The sequence below is a fragment of the Mus musculus genome, chromosome 5 (genome assembly GCF_000001635.26).
Source record: "Mus musculus strain C57BL/6J chromosome 5, GRCm38.p6 C57BL/6J".
Lineage (NCBI taxonomy): Eukaryota > Metazoa > Chordata > Mammalia > Rodentia > Muridae > Mus > Mus musculus.
This window is the reverse complement of record NC_000071.6, coordinates 100840996-100853713: the sequence shown is the minus strand read 5'-3', so window position 1 is coordinate 100853713 and position 12718 is coordinate 100840996. Positions and strand designations below refer to the sequence as shown.

Genomic DNA, 12718 nt, shown 5'->3' with positions numbered 1-12718 from the left:
CCAGCGGGTGAGCCCCAGGACAGAGACAGAATAGTTCTTCTGGGGCCTCTATGTCTCCTCAGGATAACCTCCAAATGCTTCTGCCTCAAGACCCTGCAGACAAGAGGACCCTGAAGTGTGGCAGCAGTTTTAGCAACGATAGGATGCTGCGGCCACAGCCACATCTGTCTGTCACCAAGCCCCAAGGGAAGCTCAAAAGCAGAGACCCGCCAAGCTTCCTAGCACCTGCTTCCCAAAGCCTGAAAGGGGTAAACAAGCTCAAGTCTGTTTCAAGCCACATTTTAAAAAGCAAAGATCTCATGGTTTCCAGGTTACATAGATGAGGATAACCTTACATTTCTTTTTCTTGTTTTCCTTTTCTTTGATAATTCCATACCATTTTTATATTATTTTTACCCCATCATTTCCTACTTTCCACTACTCCCTCTCAAGTTCATAACCCCTTCCTTTTAATTATTAGTGACATATATGTTTAATTATTATTGTGTGTGTGCATGAGTGTGTGTGTGAGTGTATGTGTGAGTGTGTGTGTGTGTGTGTGTGTGTGTGAGTGTGCACCTTCCTGCCTCCAGCTCCCAAAGGCTGAGATTACAGACACATGCCCAATTTACATGGTGCTCAGAATCAAACCCAAAGTCCTAGAGAACACTGTACCAACTGGGCTGCATCCGCAGCTCTCAAGTCTGATTTTTAAATAAGGTTTCCACCTTAGATAATTATAACTTCTAAATTCCATGCTGTGAAGATTCGAGGACCAACTAAGACGGGGAAAGAGATAACAGAAAGTGAATAAAACCAGCTAAAAATCCAAATGGCAAGGATTATCTGTAGCCAAATGAGGGCGTCTTGGCAGAGTTTCTCACTTTAGATTCAGACTGAAAACCCTGGCTCTAGATTCAAACTGAAAACCCAACTCTACGTCCAACAGCTGCGTGTTACTAACTCTAAATCAATAAGAATAATGACAGGCCCCTGTGAAATTAAGATAAATGAAAAGCCAGCTTTTCTTTATAGTCGTTGCTCATTATAAACAGCCTGGGCCTTCCAGCACAGATTCTATTTCCATTAGAGAGTTCTACACACTTAGTAAAAGCCTCCTGGGGATTATGGGCACGCTTCTTTCAAAAGATGGAAAATCTTTGGTGGATGGAAGAGTAAAGAGACAAGAGAATCCATATGCCATAGGCAAGAAGAAACCGCTGAGTGCGTGCTAACCCATCGAAGGGGACAAGTTAAATCTTAGTCTCAAGTAAACAAGCAATATAAGGCCTGTCATACTGTCCTAGTTTAAACTCTACTAAAACTCAGCACTAACTGTGTGTCAAAACCCTTCATTTTCTCTCCTATTAAAGCCTCAGAATGACCCAACAGGATGCGCCCCAAACTATACACACAGAACCGAAGGCTGTGATAAAGTGACCAGCCAGGGACCACAGAGCCAGAGATACCAGAGAACTTGTCCATCTTAATCCTCAAAAGGGAGGGAGTTGCTCCTTGCAGTGCCCACATTATCAGAAACAATTGGCATCTTACAAATCCCTTTCTCTCAGGGTTGGTAAAACAAACCCAGGGCTGAGCCCCACAGGCACTCTGCTTAGCTGTGCCCACAGACAGCCCTCTCACCTCCTTCCTGTCAGTAATTTGATATTCTCCTTCTGTTCCATGTTGCTTTCCAATCCTAAACCTCAGACCATGGAAAGCAATCCCTCACTACTCTCACCTGAACCCTACAATTAACTTGGAGGTTGAAAGCAGCAGGCACCTTACAGTGTTTAACCTATATGCTCCTGTTGGATTAGCATGTATACACACACACATATGCACACATACATGTGCATACACATGTGCATACGTGCACATACTTGCACACAAGCTAGAGATTCTAACACATACATTTCTCAGACACATCTTCAGTCTGAAGGTTTACATTTCAGTTTGTATCTCAAAGACTGACTAATCTTTGGCATACCTAATACCTAGCAAATTCTTATCTACCCCTTAGAAATTACTGCTTTAAAGACTTCCAGAACTTATTCTATCCCAAATAGCATTGTCTTCAAATAGTTTGCCATACCAGAGACATGTAGATACGTATTCATATCTAGGGACACCTAGCAACAAAGAAGGCAGCATGCAGTAGATGCTCAAAAAAATAACCGTGCAAGCACGTGTGCAAATACACACACATTAAATGAATGTCACAATTTTTCAAATTAGAAATACTTTCCTTAGCCAGGCGGTGGTGGCGCACGCCTTTAATCCCAGCACTTGGGAGGCAGAGGCAGGCAGATTTCTGAGTTCAAGGCCAGCCTGGTCTACAAAGTGAGTTCCAGAACAGCCAGGGCTACACAGAGAAACCCTGTCTCGAAAAAACCAAACCAAAAGCAAAAAAAAAAAAGAAAAAAGAAATACTTTCCTTAAAGTGAAAACCAAAGCAAGGATATTCGATGCTACTTGTCACTGTTTTGTTTGTTTGTTTGTTTGTTTGTTTGTTTGTTTGTTTTGAGACAGGGTTTCCCTATGTAGCTCTGGCTGTCCTGGAACTCACTTTGTAGACCAGGCTGGCCTCGAACTCAGAAATCCACCTGCCTCTGCCTCCCGAGTGCTGGGATTAAAGGCGTGCTCCACCACCGCCTGGCCTTGTCACTGTCTTAATGTCACATTGCAAGATTCTGTCCGACTTAATGACAGAAAAGGTAGGAAGATGAAGGAGAGGGAGGAGACATCAAAGGATAGGATTAAGCCACCATTAGTCACAGAAATGTAGTGTCTACTAGAATATCTGAAGACATCTTCACTCCGGCATGCGTGTGGAGGTCAGCAGACAACTTGTCATAGTTAGCCATGCCTTCCCCTTCCCAGCACATGCCACCGCCCCCGTGTGGGTTCCAGGGATCAAACTCAGGTCATCACGCTTGATGACAACTGCCATTTCACCAGTCTTCTGATTTCTTTCCCCACTTTGAGATTGGATTCTTTTTTTTAGATTTATTTATTATTATATCTAAGTACACTGTAGCTGTCTTCAAACACACCAGAAGAGGGCATCAGATCTCATTATGGATGGTTGTGAGCCACCATGTGGTTGCTGAGATTTGAACTCAGGACCTTCAGAAGAGTAGTCGGTGCTCTTACCCACTGAGCCTTCTCTCCAGCCCTGAGATCGAATCTTACTCTGTAGCTCAGCCTGACCTTAGAACAGCCCTGTCTCCATCTTTTGGGTGCTGAGATTATAGGCGTGATCACTGTGTCAGACAAAAGGGGATATTAATATGTCTATCTTGGTGTTGGTGTTTAGAGGGTTTAGCATATATGCTTTAGCAGATAAAAGGAATTTGTTCTGTTCCTGCCTGTTAATAACTTACTTAAAACTTATCAGCATATATTGGGTGCACAGCGATGGGTTTCATAAAGCTCTTTTCCTCCAGATGTATCACGTACTTTGACCGTCATTACCACATACCCGCCCCTCCCCCACAAGTTCCTTCCCTCCCCCAGATACTCCTTTCTACTTTCATATCAGACATCTTATTTATCTACTTAAAAATCCATGTATTAAAGAGAACGCATAACAATTAAATAATTCTTAGACTCTTCTCAAAAAATACTACTACTACTAATACTACTACTAATACTTTCAACTTTTAAAAAACTGTTTTTGTTTATCTTAACATTTTTATATTTATTTATTTTATGCATATGAATACACTGTAGCTGTCTTCAGACACACCAGAAGAGGACATCAGATCCCATTACAGATGGTTGTGAGCCACCATGTGGTTGCTGGGAATTGAACTCAGGACCTCTGGAAGAGCAGTCAGTGCTCTTAACTGCTGAGCCATCTCTCCAGCTCATACTACTACTGTTTTAGATTTCTTTACTTTATGTGTATAGGCGCATGCACATCTGTTCACCACATCTGTACAGTGGTCAAGGAGGCCAGAAGAAAGCATTGGAATCCCCTTAGAACTGGAGTAACAGCCACTTGGGTGCTGGGAATAGAACCCAGGTCCTCTGGAAGAGCAGTCAATGTCCTTTGCCACTGAGCCATCTCTCCAGTCCCAATAATAACAATTTTTATGGGTCATCGAGATGGCTCACAATATATATATATTTTTTTTTAAGACAAGGTCTCACTCTATAGCCTAGGCCATCCTCAAGCTCGAAGCAATCCTCCTGTCTCAGCTTCCCTGTTATGCTAGGATTACACTTGTGGTTTCAGTGAGCCACCTGACACCACAGTGAGCTATTCAACGGGCTTCCAAACCCAAAACAACCTCCAGAATTTTAAGTATGGTCATTTAAAAAGCCGCCTATTAACAATAAAAATTTGGGGCTGGAGAGATGGTTCAGCGGTTAAGAGCACTGACTGCTCTTCTGATGGTCCCAAGTTCAAATCTCAGCAACCACACGGTAGTTCACAAACATCTGTAATGAGATCTGATGCCCTCTTCTGGTGTGTCTGAAGACAGCTACAGTGTACTTACATATAATAAAAAATAAATCTTTTTTAAAAATTTAAAGTAAACACACAATAGACAATGAAGAGTGTATGTGTGTGATTGGCTTATGGTCGGGGGCTGTGGTGTGACTGTTGTGGCAAGGTGTGGGATGAGTGTGCCGTGTGTGTATTTCTTGGGTTTAAGGTCAATGCACATGTGGAGAGAAATAGAGATCTTCTCTGACGTTGGTTTCTGCTCTGGATGGAAAACGCTTGGGGCCCGGACAAACAAACTCAAAAGCCAGAACCTGGATGGGCAATCATCTCATCAAATACAGTAATTTGACGACCGAGAACAACTGGGTGGTGACGCCCTCCTTGGAGATTAAAGCGAGGCAGTAATGAGCACCTGGAAGCCAGCATGTGCCTGTGATTCCCCTTATCTGGTTCTCCAAAGGACACTGCTGCCCAAGAAACCAGCTAGGTCATTTCAGGAGGCAGTGCTGAAGAGGATCACTGCTGTATGTGGAGTTAGCATTCTGAAGAACGGCCAGTAGGGAGGAAACTAAAATCCGCAGCATAGTGTGACTACAACACTGTGTAATGGCAATAAGAAGAGAGAAGAGAAAAAAAAAAAGTTAAAACCTTGAAGGCTAGCTAACAAGGTGGCACACATCACTCAGTGCTTGGGAACCTGAAGCAGCAAGAGCCAAGTTCAAGGCCAGCAAGTGTGAGCTAAGAAGTGAGATGCCATTTTGGAAGAGAGAGTGGGGCAGATAAAAGAATCTAACCATTTTAAGGACTCACAAAGTGGCCAGCAAAGAGAAAGTCCAGCAAAGGCCTAAGGGAAAGCATTAGCAAGCAGCAGAGGTAGAGATGTGCATCTAGGAGCCACTCCAGTGCTAAAAGCAAGGGACAGAGCCAAGTCCTACGGGAGGGCAGAAAGTACAGGTCAAAAAAGTGCACAGCTACAGATGGTAATAAAGAATCAGGAGAAACCGAAGGCAGCAGAATCTAAGCAATCGTACCCCGTCATTTAATCATAAAGACACAAGGCACCCACCATGCACGAGTGCCCTCCTACGGACTCAATGCACTGATGTGTTCGCACTCCTAAAAACTACGTGGAAAGCTAAGTCTGACGGTCCCACTCTGTAACACCAGAAAACAGAAGGTGGATTGTCAAGAACTTCAAAGCCAGCCAGGGCACCAAGAGTGAGATCCTGTCTCAAAACCAAAACAAAATCTATATGCAAATAGGCATTGTTTCCCCTCTTTTGAGGGCGAATACTATAAGGTACAGGGATCAGATGACCTTGCTAGATCAGATACAGAGAAACAGGGATGAGATTTGGGTACCAAACCAATGCAAAGCTGTACAGCCTACAGAGCCTCTGCATTCACTGTTGTCACACTTAACTCAAGCAAACGTCTGAACTCCGATTCTCACATCACTTGCCTCCCGGCCTGGAGTGGCCTTCTAAATTTTACTAAAAAAGAGTGTATAAGCTTATGCTGATGTCGTCCCTCCTGTCCCTCCACTCAGTTGGATCTAACACCTTTGTCCTTGAAATCTGCAAACAAACCCAGGACCAGAAACCTTTGGGATAGTATTCCAGTGCACCTGATTAGATAAAAATCCCCGTGACTACATTAAAATAAAATCTGATTCTTCAGCCGGGCACTCGGGAGGCTCGGGAGGCAGAGAGGCAGGCAGATTTCTGAGTTCGAGACCAGCCTGGTCTACAGAGTGAGTTCCAGGACAACCAGGGCTACACAGAGAAACCCTGTCCAGAAAAACCAAAAAAAAAAAAAAAAAAAAAAAAAAAAAAAAAAAAAATCAGATTCTTCTCTGCCACCCAGCCATTTGGTGTCTTATATTGGGCACCAAGTGGAACAGGATGCCTCTGTAGTCACAAAAGGACCTCTGAAACCTGGGGCTGTAAAAACTCAAGAGTGAAGTGACAGCCCGAGAGGCATAGTGGGTAATAAACCTGCTGATACAGCAAACGGCTGTCCTGGGGTTAATCTAGTAAGAAAAAAAAAAAAAAAAAAAAAAAAATAGTAGTGAAGAAGAAATACAGATAGAGGGATTCTTGTGAGGTGGGCTACTGTTCTTGACTGGTATCAGGCTGTCTTTCTCACTACAGCAGACCAGAAACTGAAATATTCTCTCGGGTCCCCGTTCCATCTCCACCCCGACCTCCCACCACTGACTGACCCCCTTGCCCAAATTGCTTTCACAGTTCAAAGCTCAACCCCTGCCACTCCAAGATCCGAAGTCCTCAGAGCAGCGGGAGCTCCACATCCTTTCCTGCACTCACCTCCAAGGTTTTCACCAGGATCTTCATGTAGATCTCCGAGATACCCAGGGATAATCCGAAGGCCGAGGGTAAAAGGATGAGGCCGCCCACCAGCGTCAGCCAGGTGGACAGGAGCTTCACCGCCAGGTCTGCGCCCTCCATGTCTCAGCACGCCCTCAGGAAGAGGTCCCCAGGAAAGCCGAGAGCGGTAGGTGTCAGAGTCCCAGGCAGTCCAGCCGCAGTTCGGAAAACACAGCGTCCAGCCCGGAGCCGGGCTCTGAGGAGTCTTTGCCGCCCGCCTCGTTCCCTTCAGCTCTGCGGAGCGAAGAGGAAAGGGAAGGCGAGAACTCTCAGAACTACTGCGATCTCCTTGCTTCCTCCCCTTGGGTCCCGGTTGGCCCCGCAAGCTCACTCTCTACTGGAGGCCCAGGCCAAGCTGTAGCCACGGCAGCCGGCTCAGACCTGAGTGTCTCTGGCGAGAAGACCCAGCTGGGTGACCTACGGGACACCCTAGTGCAGTCAGAGTGCATGGAGGCAGCCAGGAACGCGCCCCACCCCGGGCCTGATTTCCTCCGGGTAACGATTGCGACAACCCCGCGGTGACTCACCGAGGCCCTCCGGCAGCGAGGATCCCCGCAGGTTCCCTGCACCTCGGCGTGGGCTGCGGGCTATGCGGGTAGCCAGTGGCTTTCGGGCGCCGGGCTCCCTTTTTCTACACTCTACCCTTGCCCCACCCCCATCGCCACCCAACAGGGAGCTCCGGGGCATGACCGCGTCTCCCGGGCGCTGCTGCCTAGAGAGCCGCCGCCCTCCGCCCCGCCCCCCCGCACTCCCAGCAAAGGTTCTTTCGGTAGCAGACTTTCCATCTTCACCCACAGAACGGACCGCTGACGTCCCCGATCGCTGCGGAAGATCTTGTTTGTGAGCCTGCAACACGACCTCCTGGGAAGGGCTTTCGGGAGGAGGAAACTACTGAACAAGGGTGAGGCAGTCGCGCACCGTGGCTCGTGGCTCTCTCTTACCTCCTTCCTAGCTGCAGTCAGGGAAAGAAAGCTCGCCCGCTTTCTCTCTCTCCACAAGTCGCCTTAGCCACTCTGCCACCACCTCTCTAGCCACAAAATAGACCCAGAAATTCCAAGCGGTTGTGTCGCAGAAGACTGGAATTCCAGCACTTACGCTCGGGAATCTGCGACTGGAGAATTCCGAGGAGATGGGTCTGGGCTGTTTTGAGTTCCAACAGTCAGCTTAAGACTAAATAGGTAGATCCTTTATAGACCTTGCTTTAAAAGGGCAGGCGGACCGGTGAGCGGGCGAGGGGGAGGGGAGGACAGGACACCCTAGAGGCTGTTTGTCACTCCCCTCCCTGGAGGAGATTCCAGTCTAAGCTTCCCTAGCATCCGCCTACACCGACTGCAGAAAACGCTGCGCAAATACTAACCTTCACCTAACTGGCTAAGAGTTTCTCAGGGGTCCACGTCCCACGCCGCTGTGATGAACGGCCTTACTAGAACGAAGAAGGGAAAATCCTGCACGCGTATTCCACTGCAGGACAACCAGTTTTAACAATAAGCGTGAGAAAAGATATTGAGAGCAGCAGTTTGCAAAGCGACTGACTAGGATCCAAACCATCACCGAGTCGGCCCTCAATTCTTAGAAGGACCAAACTCTTACTGTTGACAGTCGGGAGTCAGTTTGGGAGCTGGAAAAAGTGAGAGAGCTAGCAAAATGAACTGAAAGTATTTACAGCAAATATTGCAGAGAAAGCTGCCCTCACCTCCAGAAGGGGTGGAGGAAGAAGGAAGCCGGCCTTAAAGACTGTACAAGTTTGTTCTCTGAGCCTCCTGCCAGGTAGGTGTAAGACACTTTTCCCACTAAGAAGGGGGAAGGGGAGGACAATGAAGTTATGAAGGAAACGGAGCTTACTCTCAAAACAGCTTCTGGGGTCATTGAGGTGGCTCATCAACAAAGTTGCCTGATGCCAGTCAGCTAGGATGACCCGTCAATCTTTGGACACCACCACTACCCCCCCCCCCCCCCCCCGTATAAGGGGAGAACCAATTTATCTCCTGCCCACCTGTGCTCGGTGGCATGCCTCCCCACACACACAAAATAAATAAAACGTAACAAAAATTATTTTTTGAAAAGCATCTACCAGGCATTATGTGGAAAACCTGTAACCCCAGCGCTTAAGAAATAGAAACAAGAGGATCAGGAGTTCAAGTCCAGCATGGGCTTTCTTAGACACCATCTAAAAATCAAATAAACCTCTATGTATGTGCAGAAGGAAACTGGAAGCTGGCCAACATATCTCTGAGCGCATGTGTGGTTTATATAGTTAGGCCACAAGCTAGGGTTTATTAGCTCAGTTAATGTTCCAATAAAATATTTAACCTCTATTATTCCCTCCAGCTGAAGTGACTAAGGGCTGCTCCCTTGTTCACCCTGCAGAGGAAACAAACAGGAGGCCCCCTGTTTCTGCTCAGCACACAAACACCCCAGTGCCCAGGAAGGCTTGTTGTTCATAATCAAAGGTGTGAACGCTTTGGTTTGGGGCTTTGTTTAGGAATGTCTTACCCACCCCCACACACCCCAGCAATGTCACAAAGCCTCCTAAAAGACACAGGCTCACCTTGGCAACCTTAGAAAAGCAGAGGTTCAGCACTTTACCTCCTCAGAAACCCCTTCCTGCAGTGAGGACTCCCCTGCCTTAACAGATCACACTTGGAGCTTCCACCTTTATGGAAGCCAGAAGTCTGAAACTAAGATGCTGTAATACATAGTCAGGCTGCCCGCAAGAGCTCTAGGGAGAATCCTTCCTCTTCCAGCTGCTGATGTTCCAAGAGTTCTGTGGTTTCTGTGACTCTAGTCTCTGTCCCTGTTCACATACTGGGCATCTTTCTAGTATTTGAATGAACTCAAGGAACAGATAGGAATCTGTCTGGTGTGGTTCTGTTACTTAAGTCTTTTATTCTGGGACAGACTGTGAGACCTCAGGGTGGGGTGGACGACAGTTGTGGATTCAGTTCTGCAGTCTGACTTTAATACAGATAGATAGAGTTCCAGAGAGGCTCTTCCTACACGTGCAGTACTTTGGGTCAGATGTTCAACTGAAGGATAAGAGCTCCATTTTTTTTGTTTTTTGTTTTTGTTGTTGTTGTTTTTGAGACAGGGTTTCTCTGCACAGTCCAGCTGTCCTGGAACTCACTCTGTAGACCAGGCTGGTCTTGAACTCAGAAATCCACCTGCCTCTGCCTCCCAAGTGCTGGGATTACAGGTGTGCGCCACCACTGCCCGTTTTTTTTTTTTCCCCACTTTTGGGTTTGTTTGTTCGTTTGTTTGTTTGTTTTCCCTAAGCCCAATGACAGACAGTAGTCCACCCTATGTGTTCCATGGCAGGGAGGGGTAGTCAGATGTAGCAGATATGGAAACAAGTCTATATATCTAGTCCCTGCCTAGGAAGAGGAGGGAGGGAAGGAAGGGAGGGAAGAGGGGAGGCAGCCTGAGAATGCTCCTTACTAGGAGAGCTCATGCGCAAGGCCCTGGGTTCAAATAAAATCACATAGCAGCGCTCTTCCTGGTTGGTTGGTTGGTTGGTTGGTTGTTGCAATACTAACAACACCAAGGCCTTGCACATGCTAAGCCAAGGCTCTATCATGAGCTGTAGCCCTAAGATTAGAGAGGAAAAGAAAAGTCACTTTTTATCCTCTCTCTCTCTCTCTCTCTTTCTCTCATTGGTCTTTTCTTGTTTGCTTTGAGATTTGTCTTTTTATTTTGTTTTGTTTTTAGACAGGGGCTGTCTATAGCTCTGACTGTCCTGGAAATTGCTATGTATATCAGGCTTTCCTTGAACACAGAGATCAACTTACCTCTGCCTTCAGAGGCTTGGGATTAAAGGCATTCACCATCACACTCAGTTCCTAAGGTTTTTGTTGTTGTTGTTTGTGGGAAGCCACATGTGCCGTTGCAGGGTGGTGCTGGCTACCTCTGGCCACCACACATACATAGGCAGTAAAGTTTTTTGCCAAGATGAGGTTTTGAGAATTAACCAATCAAATGAGAGACATATTAACCAATCAGATGAGAGACATGTTAACCAATCAGATGTGAGACATGCAAATGAGGTAGTAAGCATAACCCATGAATAACCAATCTGGGTGTGAGACACGCCTCTCCTAGGCCTATATAAGCAGCACCAGTTCTGGACTTGGGGTCTTTTGCCTACGCAGTCCATGCTCTCCCAATAAACATGTTGCAGAAGGATCCTGTTGTGACGTCTACTTGCTGGCAAGTCGGATGCGCACAAGAGTTGTTGTCTTCTTTGTTTGTTTTTGTTTTGTTTTTTCGAGACAAGGTCTCCTATAGCCAGTGTGGAGGAATTGTAATCCAGCAACATGGCTGCTCTGGCAAGCAATCACATCTAAAGACCTTCTAGGTCTGTGTGAACCAACTGGAAGGGCACATCTTTTATCCCTCTGGCTGGAACACAGACATGCCCTTAGTACACACCTTTAATCCCACACAATGAAGGTAAAGTTAGCTTGTAGAAGGAAACAGCCATTTTGGAAGTAATGTCTAATTGAGGGACAGACAAAGTGACAAATCAGAGAAAGATTTTAGAATGAGTCAGAAATAGGATACACCCAGCTCTCAGTAGAACCAACAGGAAAGGGAGGTGACTTAGGAGCAGTGGAGAAGGAGTCGTGGAGGAGGGCAGTTCAGTTGAGTTTGTGTCATCAGTGAAGTCAGTTCCCTTCAGTTCATGGAATTCAGAGGCAGTTTTCCCAAGCAGAACAATTCAGTGAGAAGCCAAGAGAAGCCACTTTGAATCAGTCAGCTGGAGTGCAGTTTTGAGCCAGAATAGCTGAGTTGAACCAGCCAGCCAGAGTTGAGAAAGAACTTATTGAAAAAGTGAGCTTATTCAGCAGTAAGCCTCTGAGATGACAATGACACCCAGTGAGTGAAAGCAACCCTACTAACTAGTCAAGGCTAGACTTGAACTCCTAATCCTAGTTTCAAACTAGGATTATAGACCTGGCCCCAAACACCCAGTTTAGTTCCTCAAGCATCCTAATTTGGAGAGACAGCATCTTGAGTTCCCCACATTCCACGGTCTGTATTAACTCGAACGCATTACAAACAGACTTTTCTTGTGTGCTCCCTCCAGCCCCCCCTCCAGGTTCCTGACTCCTGTTCATACAGGGACTCTTCTGAAGATCAGAATGCAAAGCTCCTCTCTGTGGCCATATACAAGCCTATCTCTCATGCCACATGTCAAGGAGCCAACGCAGATCATAACAGTTGCTGAATATGACTACAGCACTTGAGCATTCTAGAATTGGAAAAAAAAAAAAAAAAAAAAAAACAACCACTGTGTGTTTAAGGGCTCATTGGATCCATTGCAAATGACCTGAGCTTAAACGCCATTGTCTCCATAAGTTCCCAACTTCACTGCTGGACAGAGTGACATTTGGAGTATCCAGGTATTGGCACTGAGCCAGAAACAGTATCAGCATTCCCTGGAAGTCTGACTATTTACATTGCATTCGATGCATGGTCACTTCATGGATCCCTTTGGGGAAGATGGAGAAACACATTAGTAAGCACGGATCTTGTCAGGGTTCTAGCAGCCTGGCTTTCCAGAGGTTCTAGGTCTGCACACTGGCGCAAGTTCAAGAATCCAGTGAAGGATCATGACTGTTGTGATTCAAGCTGGACTTCAGTGCTCTGTTTAAATCACATGGACATACAGTAAAGCACTGGTCTGTTTCATTATAAACCACAATTCAGTGCTAAGCCAGCTATTCTGATACAGTTACCACATCTTACACAGCACATCTTTAGGGATTAATATACCCTCTTAGCTTTTGCCTCCCGGAATTCCATTATTCCCATTGCATTCGTGGGTCTTGTTTCAATGGCAACAGCTCTCATTTTAAATGCTGATCTACAGAGAAGAGGACACAAAGAGATATTA

General features: G+C 46.2%; 2 protein-coding genes and 1 long non-coding RNA gene across 12 annotated transcripts in view; 1 reads left to right on the top strand and 2 right to left on the bottom strand.

Annotated features, from left to right (window-relative positions):
* The window catches only part of Gpat3 (glycerol-3-phosphate acyltransferase 3), a 53438-nt gene extending 45389 nt beyond the window's left edge, over nt 1-8049 (bottom strand). The window contains exons 1-2 of one of the 5 annotated variants that reach the window (XM_011249432.2): nt 7921-8049; nt 6766-7059 (exon numbers count right to left, since the gene is read on the bottom strand). In XM_011249432.2, coding sequence (XP_011247734.1) covers nt 6766-6906 — 141 coding nt within the window. In that variant the 5' untranslated portion in view covers nt 6907-7059; nt 7921-8049. Of the gene's footprint in view, nt 1-6765; nt 7060-7156; nt 7331-7352; nt 7550-7766; nt 7856-7920 lie in introns of those variants that run through there. The other 4 variants (XM_011249431.2, XM_017320852.2, NM_172715.3 and 1 more) reach the window with 4 other exon arrangements.
* Gm46917 lies at nt 4750-6155 on the bottom strand. The gene is made up of 2 exons (XR_001784903.1): nt 5505-6155; nt 4750-5037 (listed from the first exon to the last, which is right to left on the bottom strand). It is a non-coding gene; the product is annotated as a predicted gene, 46917 (long non-coding RNA).
* Abraxas1 (BRCA1 A complex subunit) overlaps nt 7850-12718 on the top strand; it is a 41063-nt gene continuing 36194 nt past the window's right edge. For all 6 annotated transcript variants that reach the window (XR_389290.4, XR_001784743.2, XR_001784744.2 and 3 more), the window contains exon 1: nt 7850-8592. The gene's annotated coding sequence lies outside the window, so the exon portion shown is untranslated. The remainder of the gene's footprint in view (nt 8593-12718) is intronic.